The sequence below is a fragment of the Oryzias latipes genome, chromosome 18 (assembly GCF_053564925.1).
Source record: "Oryzias latipes strain Hd-rR chromosome 18, Olatipes_Hd-rR_3.1".
Taxonomy (NCBI): domain Eukaryota; kingdom Metazoa; phylum Chordata; class Actinopteri; order Beloniformes; family Adrianichthyidae; genus Oryzias; species Oryzias latipes.
In genome coordinates, this window is record NC_136254.1 from 5,648,539 (window position 1) to 5,667,987 (window position 19,449).

The window sequence follows — 19,449 nt, forward strand, 5'->3', positions numbered from 1 at the left end:
TAATTATCACTGTATTTAATTAAGCATATATGATTTAAGTGACATTTTTGTTTTGTTTTCTGTCTTTTTAATCTATGCATTTCATCATTTCTGTAATGAGTTTGATAAATATGTGTAAATTCTTTATTGCTTTGACTACAATGCTTGAAATAAATCAATCAAATCAAATCAAGACCATTTTGTTCCTTTTAGACAAAAACTGAACTTTTTTTCCCTCCCAGCTGAAGCGGCAGCAGGAGGGTCCGGTGCTTCCTGTACCTGGTCATTGAGCCAGTTCTGTCCATACAGCGTTCCCAGGTCGTCCATGGTCAGAACGTGCCTCTTGTAGTTGACTCTGAATGTTTTGGCCACGGCTGATCCTGACGTGCGCTGGAAGGACTGCATGAGGTGCTGGACCATAGCTTTCCTGAAGAGGATGATGAAGATGTGGGTTTAGGTTTGAGCCTCATACAGAGAATGAGATCTGGAGGTTCATGAGAGACTGACTGAAAGAAAACCTTCTACAAACGTAGTTTTATATTTTTGTTCACTGTGAAATGCAGGATTTAAAGACCCACTCCACTGAAAATGGTGTTTTAACATGTTTTTGTGGAATTTTTCTGATGATGGAGGACTTGTATAAGGAAAATTAAGCTTAAAATGGCCTTTCACTGTTCTTTATTCAAATGGTTGTGAATGATATTTTTACTCAGATATTTCATCCACGAGGAAACTCCATGAGCATGTTCAGGTTGAGTTTTGCTTGGTTTCGTCTTTCGGCTGCAGTTAGGGGTGGGGGGGTGGTCTCTGACCTGTGGGGCTGTGAGAAGTTCTCCTTGAAAAGGTCCTGCAGCTTTTCCACCACGTCGTCTATGTGCACGGGAATCAAACTCCCGTACTGCTGCAGACACTCCTGCAGAATCCCTGCAAACATGCAACAGGCGTCGTGTTCACACCAGTGAGGTTTCATCCAACGTGTCTCACTGGACACTAAACGACATCAACGTGTCTCCAAAACGAGCATCTGGGCTTTTTACAGCTTCGTCAGCGATGGATTTGTTGACCTTTGACACTGGCAAGAGGTCACCATCTTGAATTTTCCAGAAAGGAAAACACGTTTAGTACCATCTATCACCTAATAACTCCTCGAGCATCATTGGGAAGCTACTTCGGGGAGAAAAAAAATGTTCTTTTAATGTTTGCAGATTTTGACCAGCGTGACAAGCTCCCAAAAAGTGGCGTTTCCCTGTTGCTAATTGCTAATTAAATAGGTGAATCTTTGGTTGAAGCTGATGAAACAATGACATACAACATGAACATATTAGGAATGTGGGTGTGGTTAACAAAAACAACTTCTGTTGTCAAGGAAACCCTAAAATTTCTTTTAACCAATTCTTCTAAAAACGTCTTAGAGCTGTTCGCTACCTCTGGGTAAGCAAAACATAAAATGGTTGCTATGGAAAAACAACAACAGAAGAGCCGCCACACATGGCTTTTTTTAAAAGAAGTGGTCAAATGCAACTACGACCAGGGTGGCAGGGGCAGAAAGGGAGGGCGAGGAGCGCGTCGCAGCTCCTCAGCCAATGAGGGCGGGTCAAAAGGGAGCAGCAAGGGCGGGTAGCGTCTGCAGGCCAAACGACGCAGCTGGTAGCTTTAATTTTGGCTTGTTTTATTGTAATGGACACACAGTAAGAACAGTTTTTCTTTAAATCAAAATAATGAGAAAAACGGTCATTTGGAAATAATTAATGATCTTATGAACCAAAAAAATTAAAAATCAAACAGTACTTGTCTCTTGTTATGTTTTGTCTTTGTTTATAACTCATTGTAATGAGATCTACGTTGTAAACCCTGATGTTGATGTTATTCAGCCAGGATAGTTCCACAGCAGGAAAAAAAGTCTCTTGGTTTTAAAAAACAAAACAAAAAAACTGTTCAACCGGCCCAGAAACTGAGGTGGTCCTTGTGGGGATCATCAGAAGATGAGCAGCTGCAGACGTTTCCACCTGCGTGGACGACGTGCACACAGACAAACACCTCTCATGGCATTTGCCCCTTAGAAACCACTCAGACTGCCCAAGACCCTGAGCTGAGGGCTGCATGAAGGAGTACTCCAGCCCTGCAGAATAAAGCGCACAGGAGCAGGTTGTGCAGGGGAACGTGGACAGACTGGACGGCGTCCTTCGTTGATGCCTACCAGTTACACAGCTGGCGTGCTCCTCGCTCAGCGCCACTTCCACGGGCTTCACCTCCACCGCCTTTTTTGATCCTTCGTGTAGTTTGTGCGAGGAAGGGCCGTTCATCGGCTTGTCTGCCAGACGAAGAAACACACACGTCAATGCAGGCGCAGCAAAGCAGCTGATGCTGCTCTGACAAAGATGACCAACTCAAGAGAGCGGAGATCCAAACTAAACACAGCCTTCTCCTCATCCTCTCTTGCTTTTCCTGATGCTTCACAGTCGCCAACCCTCAGGAGTCCAGGCTAGAACTGACTGTTTACGTTATAGTTTCATCTGGAAAAAGGTTTATCTTGCATTGTACCACTGTACTGAAAAATTATACCTAAATGTACAATAAAAAAATCTTGCAAAAACTTAATTAAACTTTAACTTAATTAAAAGAATGTACGGTGGCGCAGTGGTTAGCCCTCCGGCAGCCCGTGACCCCGAAAGGGACAAAACGCCTTAAGAAGATGAATGAATGAATGAAAAAAAAAATGTACCTGTAACTTTTGAAAAATGATGTAAAAATCAAACATTTGACATAAAAATGTAGCCTTACACATTTTTGTACTGATGTTCCTAAAACAGATTTCAAAATACGAGAGAGACAGTAATCACTAATACGCAGAAGACCAGACGACCATGTCTGCTCAAATCAGGTTTTAGCAAAAATGTTAGCAGCGTTTTTGCCAAAGCGTTTAGCTGATCGCTGCTAGCTCCACAGAGGAAGTAGGGGTGTGTGTGTGTGTGTGTTAGTCTGGGGGTGGAGCTGGCAGCACACTCTTCCTGGAAGGGGCGGTCCCTCACCTTGTGAGGTCACAATGTGAAGACCCACTCGTTTTGGTGGGTTGGGAGGGGCTGGTGCTCAGAGAGCGGGTTTTTAGAGGAATACTCAGAAATGTGTGAATACGACTTTGGGGTTTTTACATATAAAACATTATAATCCACCTAGAAGCTCAAAAAGGTGATTTTGTATGATATGAGCCCTTTAAAGTACAGCACATATTAGATATTACTAAACGTTGCTAACCGTCTTCTCAAAGGACTGATTATTTGATCGTTTTTCTGACCAACATCCTCATTCCTTCTTTAGTTTGACCACAACTAAAGTAGTTAATCATTTTCGAGTGTGCCGTCTTTGACCATAGAGGATCTTTGTGTGCATGCGGCCGTATAGTTTTTAATCTTGCCGTGTTCAGAGCATCAATTCTCATGTCTTTCTTACATCCTCTTAATGCGTGATTGTAGCTGGCATGTCTGCGGAGATCCGGTCAAACACATGAGTTCATCAGTTAGCGACGGTCCTGTGTTGGCCATTTATGCTTAAACCAACACTATACTGATGTGTTTTTCTACTGATCTCCAAATAGGAAAGAGTGTGTTCGATTATCTGGAATAAATTATTTTTTCCCTCCAGAAAATGAGCTGTTGGGGCATCTTCTTGAGAAAAGGAGCAGAAAAAAATGTGGGAAGACATGGCTGATCTAGTCTACCGTACTTATGGGCCTCACAAAAATGTTTGTTTTCCAGCTCAACACACAGGACCACATCACAGGACTGACACTTCTGTGTCCTTCCTGGTTTTGTTAATGAAAATCTGCCTGGAATTCATGCCAGGAATAGTAAAATGAAATGAATTTATTGATTGGTTGATGTGACGCATAAAATGGGATAAAGGCTGTTTTTTCCTGAGTTGCCCCCTTTTCCCTGCCTGTTCCTGAGAGCTCTCTGTTTCCACTGGCTTACAGCCCCTCACAACCCCAACCAAACATTGGCGGTGCAACAAAAATGGTGAGCAATACCAGATCTATTCAGCCGTACAGTTTAGATCCAGATTCCAGCTCAGACGAGGAAAACAAAGACGTTCATGGATCTATGTGTCTGCAGGTGGAAGCATCAGAATGGAGCGGAGCGGCAAGCATTTGTGCCCCGCCCAACGTCTTTTATACATCACAGCTACAATCTTTTTAAAATGTCATTTATTCATCTGTTCCTGATTCACGATTTGAATAAAGAAATATGCAGAAAGGCAATTTTAAGCTTAATTTTCTTAATATTTGTCCATCAGAAAAATGCCACAATATGTTCTAAACACCATTTTCATTGGAGCGGGTCTTTAAACGAGTAACACCACCAGATTGGGTCAAGTTGAATCCAGACCAGTTAAATGGAACACCTTTGAATGACCAGAATGAGTCTTGGTCATGTGACGTGGAGGCTCTGGAGCGTCAGAATCTGTACACTCAAAGACCCACTCCGGTGAAAATGGTGTTTTTAACACGTTCTTATGGCATTTTTCTCATTTATATAGAAAATGAAGATGAAAAAAAAAGCATTTCTGAGTATTTTTCCTATATTCAGAAAAGATGCGGTTTGAAAAAGCCTGTAGTTGTGACGTAGAAGCCGCAACAGCAGGCCATGAGGTCTTTGCTCCGCTCCATTCTGATGCAGACACATAGATCCATGGACGTCTCTGTTTTCCTCGTCTGAGCTGGAATCTGGATCTAAACTGAGCTGGATAGCTCTGATATCGCTGCCATTTTTGTTGCAGCTGTTGATGTTATCCGTCAAGCGGGTGTATCAGATCATTGCTTCATTGTGGATCACCAGTACCAGGTGGAATCCTGAAGAAATGTTCTGTTTTGGTTCATATTTGTAAAACAAAGCGACACAAACAGATGGGAAGCATCTGAACTCTGATTATGGCTGCACGTACCTCTGCAGGAGGCTGTGAACGCCTCTTCGCTGCTGTCCTCCTCCTCGCTGTAGGGAGCCTGCTCGTATCTCCTCATCTTCCTCCGCCTGCTGGACAAGTTGGAGCACTGCAACCTGTGCGAGCTCGTCAGCTGGCGCCTCTTGCACCGGGTCCGCCAGCGCATGGCGAGCAGATGTCCGAGAGCTCCGTGGGCCTGAACGTACCTGCCCCTCTGAACCCTGTGCCATCTGGGGCGTGGCCTCCTGGCTGCAGCTGGGGAGGGAAGGTCGTCTCCTCTGACCCCACTGGACTGATCCGGCTGTTCTTCTGCTCCGTGATGCTGCAGAACGCGAAGCTGCTGGGAGGACTGGGATGGGAAATCTGGGACGTCCCACTCCAGCTTCTTCTGGCTCTCCTCCACTTCCACGTCTTTGATTTCCTCCTTCCCGCTGTCCTTCCAGGCCTTGGCCTCAAACTCCCCCAGGTCCTCCGAGTACACATCTGTCAATTCTTCTTCATCGCCCATCGTTTCCATGCCATCCTCTTCCTCCTCCTCTATATACTCGCCCGTCCACAGCTTCTCCTTCTGGCCCAGCCTGAGCTGCATGGGGCTGGAAACGCTGTGGCCCGACACCGGGACGATCAGGTGGTCTCCTGGAATCCCACCTGGACACAAACAGATCCGTTAACATCGACCACGAGCCGAAAACCAAGCCGGCCAGAGCAGAGAGACGCACAGCCGGAGTCTGCCAACCCATGACCTTCATGGCTAGATGGACAAACTGACTCTGGACACATTTAGTAATAACTTATGAGATGTGAAGAATGAGCTAAACATTAGCATGAAAGGCAAAAATGTGAGCATTTAGAAAGAGGGAGACTAAAGAAAGTGTTCAGATTGATAGTCTTTGATCTGTTTGGCATTTCAGAAGCTACAACCATCAAAAGTAAGAGGAGGGGATCAATGATTAGATTGACAGATAATTAAGCTAATAATAAAAGTATAAAGTAGTATATAGTAGTATAAAGCCACATCAGATTAAAACTACTCAATAAAGAGAAAGAAAACAGGGAACAAAGTCACATTGTTTGAAACTATTATTCAGTGGTTCTAATTTCTTAAAAAATAAAATATATAATGATAATAATAAAAAATGGGTGTATATTTATTTATTTTTTGGAGTGTTTGACTCCGGGCTCTGAGCCACGCTATCGGATCTGAAGGACGAACCCTTCACCGTTTAGCTACTAGCCCCTTTAAAATAACGACCCAGCTGGTACGTCACTCGTAGCGGGGAAGCGAGGGCGGAGCTGTCCATCAACTGGCTGCACTGGAGAGCTGTCTATGCCCCACACACCGCACGTATCCGGACAGTCGAGCCCATTTAGTTTGAAAACACACAACGTTGAACATCGCCCATGGGTCGTCACCCTGCCCCCTTCCCACACTCATGGTGCAACAAACGAAGCAAACATAACAGGAAGAATTAACTAAGGGCGGAACAACAAAACTGACGGATTAAAAGAAACGCAGGCGACAAAAAACGGCCATGCTCAACCCTATTTTGACCAGGAGACCGCATCCCACAATCCCCCCTGCCAGAAGTCCTGACGTGCACGTGACCGCCACTACAATAAATATGAAAAAATTAATTAAGAACGTGCTTTGACCAAAAACTAAAATGCCCACAATTCCTTTTGTCTACAATAGCCGCGAAGTGACGGCCTACCGCCGCTACACGGCAGTGTTTCCACATCCATGCCAACGAGTGTAATTGAGACATAAATAATCCCAAGATGTCAAGAGAGAGAAAGGTTGACACAGACAGAAGACTGTTTCAAGAAAGATGGGAAGGTGAATACTTGTGTGTTCTTCAAGGACAAAGACCGGTATGTCTTTTGTGTTACGAGGCAGTGTCAGTGGTTTAAAGAGTATTATCTGCGTCGCCATTTTGACACCAAACACGGAGCTAAGTACGCTAATGCCAGCCTTCAAGAAAAAGCAACAAATCGCCCAAGAATTAAAAGCAAACTGCGGTCGCAGCAGAGTTTGTTCACGAAATCAACAGCCAAAAACGAGGCCGCAGTGAAAGCTAGCTTCATTGAAAAGCGTGGTCATTGAAATTGACCACGCTTCCAAGGGTTTTTCAGATGGAGCCTTTTTAAAGACGTGTATGTATGCTGAAGGTTTGTGAGCAGGTGTGCCCTGACCAGTTACAGACTTTTAAAAATGTCAATTTACCAAGAAACACCATCACGGGCTGAGTGAAGGAACTAGCAGAAAATCTTAAAACACAGCTGGCTGAAGAGAGCACTGATAACACGGACACAGTGCCATTATCAATTAATAGAGGCGTAAAGTCGGATCTCTCCATCACCTAGGAGCTGTTGTATGTGGCTGCAATGCATGGGACGACGACGGGACAGGGCATTGATGCGGTTGAGAAGTCCGTAAGTCAAAAAGCGTTGCCTTGGGGATTAACTACAGACGGTGCACCGGCAATGTGTGGAGGAAAAGTGAGTTTGGTTGGACTAATGAAGAGGAAAATGCAAAACATGAAGTGTCACTCGCCTCTGATAACGTATCATTGCATTATCCACCAAGAAGCTTTGTGTGGGAAGGTGCTGGGGATGGAGGACGTTGTGACCGCAGTCATAAAAACAGTAAACTTCATTCGGCCTGAATCACCATCAGTTCCAGCAGTTTTTGCTGGAGATGGGCTCAGAACACACGGATGTGCCGCACCACACAGAAGGGAGGTGGCTGGGTAGGAGCAGAGTCCTCAAGCTGTTTTTTGAGCTCAGGGAGGAAATTTCTCTTTTTATGCAGAGTAAAGGAAACCCTGTGTCTGAACTGTCAGAACCAAAGTGGCGGTGTGACTTTGCTGTGATATGTGACATGACCGACCATCTTGCCCAGCTAAATCAGAAGCTGCAGGGAAGCAAACAACTCATAACGAAGATGTCCGACACAGTCATGGCTTTCCAGCGTAAACTGGATTTATGGATGCGGCAAGCTAAACACGACAATCTTGTCCTGTTGCTGTTCTGACCTAAAACCAGACATCGACACACTGGAAACGGGACATCTGGCCCGAAAACAAACAGGTAACAATTTGTTAAGAACTTAATTAAAATATATTAAAACTGTTACAATTTTATGATTGTGCTTGAAATTTTTTTTCATCATGTTCAGAACACGATCAATCGAGAATCCAGTTGGTGTGTTCAAAGACAGGCAGCATCTACTCATCAAAGACAAACTTAAAATTTGACAAATACTGAGTCAAACTTTATTTTAGTATTTTTAGTTAATTAGATATTATTTATGTTTGCAGGTCTTAGGCAGACCAATTGTTGTCATCAAACCATCAGTCGGATGCAAAGCTGTGTGCAGCCTTTTTCTTTAAAAGGTTACTTGTGTAGTAATAAACGTTCTCTGCAGCTCTGTCTTATGTTATTTTTCTTTATTCACTTGGACAGTTTGATCCTTCATTAATGGAGTTATGTGGGTTTTAAGAAGCGGACAAAATTTAAACGGATTTATGCCAGAGTAACAAGTAAACATATGTTTTCTTTGCAATTGCTATAGTCACTTTAAAAAGTTATAATAAATAAAGAACGATTTATTTAACATTAAGGTGTAGTTACATTCATTTTTTATTACATTTAGTTACATATATCTGGCCCTTTGATGTGGCCCCCGGTGAAAACGAGTTTGACACCCTATTTTAGACTTCAGAGATTAAAAAAAAATCATTTTACAAAACCCCTTGGATCAGAAGAGAATTAAACTATGAATATTAAAAGCATTATTTCAAGTTAAGAGCTGAAAAAAGACAGCAGTAACAATTATTTAAAAAAAAAGGGTAGAAGCTGTTTTTTTCAGCCCAGAGGATTCTGGGACGCGGAGCATTCTTTAGGTCACTTTACTGCCAGAAAGTGGAAATGAACCGAAAAGACAAAACGAGCCTCAAACTCAAAGTTAAAGGGATATTAAAGTGATGTCAGAATTCCCTCACCTTACCTCCTGAAACACTATGTGTAGTGCAGGAATATCCTGTGACCTGCAGTTCAGTCACGTGCTCATCACTACAAACCTAATAAATGTGACCACTTTACAAAGATTATTAAAAAATCGATTGTTGGTCTGATGATGAAAACCTGGATGGTTTATAGAAAACACATTTACAATTATTTTTCCCTAAACACAAAGCTGTACAGTCTATATTCTCCAATCTAGTGAGCACCGATGCACACTGCTTTTCTGTAGAGACTTCTGGGAAATGTCTGGGGCACAGGATTTTGAAAAAGGAGATTATCACCTCCTGAAAAAAAAAATATAGGGCTCCACGTAGTGAGAGAATTCGGACACAACCTTAAAGTTTTTAACAAGTCAGACTCACCTCCGCCGGTGCCGTCCTGCCCCACAGCAGTCAGGCCCAGATCTCCCTGCCAGCGGTTCTGGGCCAAGCTACCGCCACTGTCGCGCATTGTCCACGGACAGCCCACGACCTGCGCCAGCGCGTCAACTGCAAACAGCAAAGAGAGTCAAACCCCTTCATTTTTCTCCCATCAGTAATCAACAGCAGCTCATGTCGACTCTCACACAGAGGACTCCGGCTGTTCGGGGCCTGAATGGACGTTCATGGATCTATGTGTCTGCAGGTGGATGCATCAGAATGGAGAGGAGCAGGGAGTTTGTGGCCCACCGACCATATTTCCTCCAACAAATATAATCTTGGTTTCAATTTACAACAATTTGAACAAAGAAATTTCCAGAAATGCAATTTTAAGGGTTGATTTTCCTAACGTGTGTCCTCCATCATCAGAAAACTGCTAGAAGAACATGTCAAAAACACTCTTTTTATTGGAGTGGGTCTTTAAGAACAAAGGAAAAACTGAATTCATGCAGCTTTTCTGCTCCACTTGAGCAGCACTGCAACAGCTTCCAATCACTGTGACAGACTATGAAACAATGTACTTTATCTCCAGTTTAAAAAGCTAAAGAACCTTCAGAGAAAAGGCCTTTTTCTCTTCGGCTGAGTAACATTGTTGCCAGGATATCTCTTTCCTTGTGTTTTCTTACAGCCTCTCTCATGCATCAAGGTCACTGGGTGTTTCCGTTCAAAACAACCACACAGAAATGACAGTTTTATGAAGATACATCTGCATTCATATGCATGTTACCCCTGAGCTACTGAGCCCCTTTAATGAAAAAAAACTCCAAACAGGTTAAAGTCTTTGTTTTTTTCCGGAGACATCCTTCAGATGAAAATCTTTTGGGTGATGGGGGTTCGTAGTTGAAATCCCAAAGAAGTCTGACCCACGTGTGGAGCCTCTCCTCCAGTAAGGAGCATCATGTCACCTCTGCTAGTTTACAAAGTTTGCAACGTGTCATAAACGGCTAATGACCTGCAGCGAACGAACCCCCGCCTTATATCATGGAAATAATGTTAAAGTAGTTCTCTATCAAGGATCCTCAGCAGGAATTTCGTGTCCACGGCACGGTGGGCTGTGGAGCAGCGTTACTCGCTGCAAGGCTAAAAAGTGACCAGAGCTTCAATAAACATCCAGGTTTCCCTGGACGCGCCCCCGCTCTTCCGCCGCCCGAGTGAGCGTTTCACCGGGGAGAAACACCTGCCGATCCTCCCCTCACTCACTTCAGAGCAGACCTGCCGGTGCCACGGTCTGCCTCCCGAAGCGCGTTCCGTTCCCTGCTGCTGCTGGACTCGCACACGAGCCACACTTGCCTAGCTAGTAGTCGTAGTTGTTGTTATGGAAACCTCCGAGCCGAGAGCGAAACGCTGCACACTAGCGCAGCCACGATCGGCGATTCAAGTCCGAATGCTTCATGGATTCTTCAGGAAATAGTCGGTACCAGGGCTGTAAGAAGCGCGGACAGCTAACAGAACCGCGGCTACGGCTGGACCATTTCAGATGTAAGACGCATTTAACAGCCAGAAACCCGAGGTTTGTAAGGATCTACGGCTGGAGAATGACACAAAATCTGCATAGCAACCATCACAAACGACTTGAGTACCTCCGGTTTTGCAGGAATATGATTAATTGTCCGCGCTAACCTATTAGCCGTTAGCATGCTGTCCTCACCTAGCAGCCGATTAGCATGCTAACAGCAACCGAACCAGAAACTGGGCGCGCGCGCGCGCACTGCACGGAGCCACGCGCGGAGGGAACGTGTGCTCACCTGTCAACTGCAGCCTCACTGGCCGAACTCTGGACGTAAACTTTTTTGGATCTGCGCACACACCAGGACCGAATTTGGAGCAGCCCTGCCTCATTCAATGAAATCCGCTGTAGAACAGCCAGATGTCGGCTTTCTTCTGGAGATGTAGGCGGCAGACTAACCAGCGTAGAAGCGCAACGTTGCCCCCTACTGGAGTGGACTGTTAAATGCACGGTGAACAAGTAAAAGATAAGGGATCTGTGAAAAAAATATAAACATTTAAATATGAAAACTTTGACTTTATCATGAAATAAACTAAACATATTGAATGCAAGTTCGATAAATACACCTAGTCAATTATTTATTTTTTAGTCTTTACTCGTGTTTAAGAAGATATAAAAACTTTATTAACAAAACGTATTTGCTTATCTGCCTTTATCTATTTGTAAATTTATATTAAATTACATTACAAAACCTTTGATATAATTTTGTTCAACCAACTAATTAAACAGCAATCTAACTAAATTATGTGTGAAGTCAACAATTTCACACATTTATGACAACCATGCAAACATATCTAATGAAATACCTCAGTGCTGTGAGATTTAAGAAGTTCACTTTTTTAAAGCAATAAATTGAACTTTACTTGACTGCAGTTATAATGGTTACTATATTTAATTAACTTAATGTGACCTAATTGTGTATTGCATGCATCACTGCAAAAAATTCTATTTCCAATTGTCAGTAATTTTACTGTTATTTTCTTCTTACATTTTTGTTAATCAATGCATTTCTTGTTTTCTGAAAGGAGTTTGATATATCTGTGTGATTTTTTGTTGTGTCGTCTACAGTCAATGCCTAAAATAAACCATTCATCCATTTTCTTAGCCCGCTGTGCCCTTTTCAGGGTCACGTGGTTGCTGGTCCCGGCTACTGTTGGGCAAAGGCGGGGTTCACCCTGGACAGGTCGCCAGTCTGTCACAGGGCACACACACACACACACACACACACACACACCCTCAAAATAAAGTAGTTAATTATCGTACTTTTTTAAAGTAAGGAATAAAGTAATTTAAGTAGAATTTCATCCAGTAACTAAAGTAATGAATTACTTAAAACAAAAAATAAACAATTTACCCAATACTGTTAAAATGCAAATTCTTAAGGGAAAACAGCACAAAAAAGATCTTCTTGTCTTTCATTTAATTTTATTTTTAAAGAGATGATCTTGTGCAAAGAATATGGTTGAAGACATAACCTGGTTTAATTTAATTACCTACGGTATATTTATTTCTATCAAATCTGGAACTAAGTCTTGAACATAAAGCATGTTTTTGGAAGCCACATGCAAGGGAAGAACACGGAAACTCTAACATAGAAAGGTTGCAGCTGGGATTTGAACTCCGGCCTTCTAAATGTGAGGGAAGTGTGCTAACCACTGCACCACCATGCCACCCAGAAACAAACCAACAAATCCAATTTAGCTGTAATTCAACCTAAATGATTAAAGCATATAAGCATATATTTTTTTAAATGTGTTTTTATTTGTTTCACTATGCGATAAAGATGAATTGTTGACAACAGCAGACAGGAGGCAAAAATAAAAGCATCCAAACCCATAAAGTCACTGTCAGCCCTGTCTTTGAACACTTGCACTTTCCTAGAGAAACTTTTTAGCTCTTAGAGTGAATCAGAAAAACTCGTGCTTGCTGCTACTTCTGTCCACTAGGTGGCAGCAGACGACTTTTCTTGATTCGTCTGCATTCAGCGTAAAGTGCAAATGCCATAAATAGAGAATTCTACTTGTCTAATCCAGTTTTCAAGCTGGAGTTTGATTTATCGTTTCCTTTCGGTTCGTTTGTTGTTAGAAGGAAAGCTGTGACAGAGCTGGCCCCCCACACAGTGATGTGCTGTGAACGCAGCCCCCGTGCTAAACAAACTGTTTATGCTTTAACAGGCAGCGGTGGTGGAGCGGTCGACCTCTGTTTGGAAGATGGCAGGTTCACTTCCTGCCTTGGCCACCCATGTGTTGAAGTGGGAAGGACACTGAAGCCCACATTGGTCCTGGTGGTTCTAGGTCGGCACTTTGGGTCCTCTGAGAAGGAAGTAAAGCTCTATATAAGTAAACGCCATTTACCTTTTAAATTGAGATGTTTTTGACATTAGACAGATAAATATTCCAAAAAACCTGGATTTTTTCTGGGTGTGTTTAGCCTCATGGCTGCAGCTAAACCGTAGATTTTTTTTTATGTGTAAACCAAAAAAAATATATTCCCCAAAAGAAAATGTGTTTTGTAGATATTTACAGTAATTAGCAGAAAGATTAGTCAAAGCCTACCTGACGCCTGCTTGAAAAAGTACTGTCACTCTTACTTTTTGAACAAATTGGGATTAAACTTTGTTTTGACTGTCCCTTTACCTGCCATGCCTGGGCTTGCTCACTGTCGGACCTGCTGAGGCAGGAGATCGACCAAACACAGGCAGCTGACAAAGAAACTGAAAGATTTCAGGTAAAGAGACCGTGCCGGTTTCGGAGAAATTCAAGAACCATGTTAGTGACTCTACAATGGGAAAAAAATAGACAAAAGGGAGTTAAATGGGAGAGAATTCCTCGAATAAAGGTCTGCTCTGAGTCACAGTTAACAAAATCATCTGGATTAAACTCGCTCAATCCTGGTCCTTGAGATCTACCAACCCTGCCTGTTTTCCAGCTCTCCCTGCACTGCTTGCTGCTGATTACCTGGACCAGGTGTGTTCATTCAATCAGAATGTGGAGACATCTGGTTGAGCTAATCAGCAGCTAGCAGGACTTGTTGTCTGGAAAACAGGCAGGGTGATAGATCTATGGGACCAGGGATGAGCAGCCCTGGTCTGGATAATCCTCCAAAATGTTTGGATGAATATTCAGCAAAACGGTGAAAAGAAAAGAAGAGATTTTCTGAAGAAAGCGATTCATGAAAAACACAGAATCAGAGCATGGTGGTGGTTATGGGATGGTTTGGGTCTGCTTTGCTGCTGCAGGACCGAAGGAAATTGCTTCATTAATGTGCTCTATCAGTTTTTATTTTTATAAAGCACCATTTAACAATTGAGGTTTCTCAAGGTTTTTCACACACGCAAAAAAAAAATTGAGACAAAATAGATACAATGGCCATGACACAAATAATTATTATTATTATTACAGTTTTTCTCAGTCGCTTTAGTACAATTCTCAGATCAGAATTAAAGTTTGCAAATACGTGTGTGCATTTCTCCAAACAATTTGTACAAACAGCAAAACACTATGGATTTCTTGCAAAAGCCTGTAACTTGCTCAAAATCTTTTAGTTCATCTCTCAAAACTAAGTCTTTATGTCATTGAACATGTCAGTGCCATCAGAATGTCAAGTCCTTGTGTCATTGTCTACGAACAAGACAGTCAAATTACTTAGTCATGTTGTCAATATAACTGTGTACTTTAGAGGGAGGTTCTGATGTAAACTATGGCTAAAGTTTTGATGACAATTATTGTAAAATGTAAGTTACACCTTTTTTGTTTGATTGCAAAAGACTGGACAAGATTCACATTTACACTTTTACTGTTTATATTGTAATTTGTTGGCAGACCATGTCATACCAACATAGAAAAAACCCACTACAAACAGTAAAACAAAGGGAAAAAAAGATAGGACAATATTCTGTCCAACAGTACAGGCAGTGCAGTAGGAATTGGTGTGGTCTTCCTACACCTCTTGTCGTTCCTGTATGTAAGGCCACACATTCTCATCCACATTACAGCGAATATCCTCTCTTGCAATGCAGCGTGGAAAGAATCTTTTAGAGTGTCTTATCCAGCCTCTGCAGACGTCTGCCGTGATGTCATCACACGCTGCATCCATGGCAGCCAGGAGGGTCATTTGTGTATGTGGCTGGCGATCATAAACTTTCCATTTCCATGCTGAGAAAAATTCTTCAATAGGGTTACAGTAAGGAAAGGAGAGTAGCGTGAAATGACCTCCATCCGCATCTCATCAGGAACACGTAGATGTCTTCGGCCTCTTCCTCGGTTTTGCCCCCTAACTCGTCCACCACGCAACCTCACTACTCTTCCTCTTCTTCTTCTCTCTGGCTGTTGACCCCGCCCAATTCCTTGTCCTTCCATTGTCAGACATAGAACATTGTGTTGTGCTTCTGCCATATACAGTATATACTTGCCTATTCACTGTCAATGAGATGCACCTTTGTTAGAGGAAGTCAAGTCACCTGAGAGCAATTTACCAATTCAGGACAGATTTAGACAAAAACATATAATGGAGATGTATAGAAATATGTTTGTCACATTATGACAACTTGGTAAACCATTTTGCAGTTAATGGCTTATACGATGAACTAGTGACTAGGTGTTTTGAGGAGTAAGACTATTACACAGTGAACTACATAATACATTTTGATCAACATGACATAAACAATTGATAATGTAGCAAAGAGCAGAGAATTGTACTTAATTATTTGCATGGATGTACCAAAGCAATTGCAACTTGTTCAAAGAAGTGAGAAACTGCTTATATGATGTGCACAAGTGACATCATGATGTGAAGATTGAACAAATAGTTTTGGGAATTTCATTCTGATCTGAGAATTGTACTAAAGCGACTGAGAAAAACTGTATTAATATTAGATAGATAGATAGATAGAATTTATTCCAGTCTCATGGTCCAATCAGTAAAAATGAGTACACAGACCCACTACTTTTAAAAAATACAGTGTCAAGAACACACAAGTTGAGGTACAGTGTATAGTTACAGTTAATAAAAAATAATAAAAAATACTTAATAAAGGTAATAAATTAAAAAGGATAAGAATAAATACCAAGATAAAAAGAGTCCATATACATACCACACCATAAAAACATTAATTACAATGACAAATAAAAAGACAGTCCCTCCAGTGTTTTTATAAATTTGACTGGAAGCGTATGGCACTAAATCTTATGTTACTTATAGCCAAGATGAGAGGATTCTCTGAAGCGTTTAATCTGCAGATAAATTCGAACATAAGGGAGCGCAAGCAAGCCCAGAGATTGTTGATTCTGAGAGAAACGAAAAGCTCACTAGCACTCGTCCTCCTTGGCTTGTTTAAAAGCACATATGGAGCATCATGGTACACCACCTGCAGCTTTCTCATACTGGCACTTTCATAATTCGCCCAAAGATGAGCTGTGTACAGAGCAGTGAAAAAAGCTTTAAATAATGTCACCTTGACTCATTCTGTGCACATACCAAACTTTCGAGAAAGAGTGTTGGCTTGGGCATATACCACACGACACTGCCAGTAGATGGCTGCGTCATCTGACAAGTCTTCAGAAATGACATGCCCAAGATACTGGGGCGGCCGTGGTGCAGCAGTAGGGCGGCCGTCCCATGATCATAAGATTGCAGGTTTAATTCCCGCCTTGCACACCCATGAGTCAAAGTGTCCTTGGGCAAGACACTGAACCCCACCTTGCCTCTGGTGGTAGGCGGGTGCCTGTGTTTGGCAGCAGAGCAGCCACATGTGTGTGACTGGGTGAATAGGTCTGTGACTGTAAAGCACTTTGTCCTTGTAGGAAGAAAGGCACTATATAAGTATACACGATTTACCATACTTGATCTTAGTAGTACACACAAGCACATCATTTGATAGGAGAAAATTTGTTTTTTGTCTTCTTTTGTCCGAGAAATCATAATCAGACTTTTTTGTACATTAAATATGATGTCATTATCAAGCCCATAAGCTGAACAGATGTTAAGCAATTGCTGAAGACCAGCAGTACTTGGACTCAACACAACTAGATCGTCAGCATACATCAAATGGTTGATAGAGAGATCTCCAGCCACACAACCAGTGTGACGGACGTTAAGTTTAAGAGACAATTCATCCAAATATAAATTGAACAGAATAGGGGAGAGAGAGCGCCCTTGTCTCACCCCGTTGGTGGATTTAAAATGTTCTGACACCTGGTTTCCCCATTTAACCTGCATTGTCTGTTGAGCATACCAATACGCCAGAATACGCACAACACATTTGGGTACACCTCTCTTCGTCAGTTTCATAAATAATTTCTTAAGATTTACCCTGTCAAATGCTTTAGAGGCATCTAAAAAACAAAGAAAAACATATTGACATTTGATATCATTGATAATATTTATTTGATTAATGAGATCAATTAAAGCCAAATTGCTTAAAGCTTAAAACAAGGAAAATTTCTCTTCAAGTTATGATATTGTTAAAACAATTCTGTTTCTGTTGTGTTCTCTGGTAAAATTATTCATCCATCCATCCACGCATCCATCCATCCACACATCCATCCACCCATCTATCCATCCATCCATCCACCCATCTATCCATCCATCCATCTACACATCCATCCATACAACAACATATCCATCCCCCCACACATACATTTTTCGACCACTTCAGGAGTCAAGTAGCGTAACTGGTAGGTAAACCAGTTGGATGTGTGGTTGGTGACTGTTAGGTAAACCATGACTGATGACAAGGTCAAGAGTGTGACCCCTGTTGTGAGTCGGCTGCATGACGTGTTCAAAATCAAGAGAAGCGAGCAAGTCCAAGAACTGAGTGGTGCAATGGTCTGACTTCCTGTCTATATGCAGGTTAAAATCACCAGTTATTAAAATCATGTCAAAGGAAGTGTGGACAGATGCTAGAAACTCAGAAAACTCCTCAATAAAAACAGAGCTTGGTTTGGGTGGTCTGTATCCATCCATCCATCCATCCAACCACACATCCACCCACCCATCTATCCATCCATCCACCCATCCATCCATCCATCCATCCAACCACACATCCACCCACCCATCTATCCATCCATCCACCCATCCATCCATCCATCCATCCATCTATCCATCCATCCATCCAACCACACATCCACCCACCCATCCATCCACCCACCCATCTATCCATCCATCCATCCATCCACCCATCCATCCATCCACCCATCCATCTACCCATCCATCCACCCATCCTTCCATCCACCCATCCTTCCATCCACCCATCCATCCATCCACCCATCCACCCATCCATCCATCCACCCATCCACCCACCCATCCACCCATCCACACATCCATCCACCCACCCATCCACCCACCCATCCATCCATCCACCCACCCACCCACCCACCCACCCACCCATCCATCCATCCATCCATCCATCCATCCATCCACCCATCCATCCATCCACCCACAAATCCATCCACACATCCATCCAACCACCCACACATCCATCCACCCATCCATCCATCCATCCACCCACACATCCATCCAACCACCCATCTATCCATCCACACACACATCCATTCACCTACAAATCCATCCATCCATCCATCCTGGTACTGAACAGTGCAGGTGAAGTTCTCCAGATTCCTTGGATTTCTTCCAGATCATCAAGTGTAAATGAAATGTGTCCAAACAAACAAGTAAACAAGAATTAATGTCAAATCCATTCACATGTTAGTTTCCAAAAGTTCAGCCCACTGTTGTTTTTCCACATCCAAAGAATCCAAAGGGAACATTCTTGGAACATTATAGCACATTGGATGGTCACATGACTTTGCTAAATTCAAAGTGTTCCCACACATTGGACTAAAATGATGGTTGATCATTAAATGACAACATTAAATGATAAAAAAAAAAACGTTCCTTAGTGTGCAAAATGTGATACCTCATCATGTACATGAATATAGTTTACTCTGAAAGGCTAAAGAATTGTCACGGTGAGGTGGCTCGAGAGCCGGTTGGACCCAGATGCAGAGGCAGGAGGCAAGGATCAGGGCTAGTGGGTTTTAATGCACAAAAAGAACAAACAAAAAGCGCTGCAGAGCAGGATGACAAAAAACAAACGAAAACTCACTGTGGCGTGGCGAGGGACAAGGAACGAGGAACAGGGCATGACATGGCATGAACACCAGAACAGGAATACTAATGGACCAACACAGGAGGAAGGCAGAGACAAGACTTAAATACAGACAGGGCAGACAAGACACAGGTGAACACGATCAGGGCAGATGGGGACCAAAGGAAGTAAAACTGAAGAAACCAGACAAGACAGGAGACTTTCAAAATAAAACAGGAAACAGAAACTAGACAGAACAAGGACCAAAAATAAGACACAACAAACTGAAACCATGACAAGAATAGCATGCTAGGCCTTTTAAAGATGTTGCCTTTTAATGGACAAGAGCAAAGATTCACTTAAAAGACCCTGAGAACTTTTATTTTGAGTAAATTATAAAGGGATCTTTTTCAAATTTCACTTAATTTCACTCTTTGAACACAACTTGTACTGTACTAGAGTACATTTTCATACTACAGTCAACTCTGTGGGTAGCA

At 42.4% G+C, this 19,449-nt stretch overlaps 1 protein-coding gene across 6 annotated transcripts in view; it reads right to left on the reverse strand.

The window, feature by feature from the left end:
* senp3b (SUMO specific peptidase 3b) overlaps nucleotides 1–19,121 on the reverse strand; it is a 31,234-nt gene extending 12,113 nt beyond the window's left edge. Inside the window, exons 1-6 of one of the 6 annotated variants that reach the window (XM_078936694.1) lie at nucleotides 18,971–19,121; nucleotides 9,303–9,428; nucleotides 4,918–5,562; nucleotides 2,177–2,290; nucleotides 792–903; nucleotides 259–406 (exon numbers count right to left, since the gene is read on the reverse strand). In XM_078936694.1, coding sequence (XP_078792820.1) covers nucleotides 259–406; nucleotides 792–903; nucleotides 2,177–2,290; nucleotides 4,918–5,562; nucleotides 9,303–9,428; nucleotides 18,971–19,019 — 1,194 coding nt within the window. In that variant the 5' untranslated portion in view covers nucleotides 19,020–19,121. Of the gene's footprint in view, nucleotides 1–258; nucleotides 407–791; nucleotides 904–2,176; nucleotides 2,291–4,917; nucleotides 5,563–9,302; nucleotides 9,429–9,505; nucleotides 9,527–10,559; nucleotides 11,083–11,104; nucleotides 11,284–18,970 lie in introns of those variants that run through there. The other 5 variants (XM_004080038.5, XM_020711773.3, XM_020711771.3 and 2 more) reach the window with 5 other exon arrangements.
* Nucleotides 19,122–19,449: the final 328 nt, after the last annotated feature.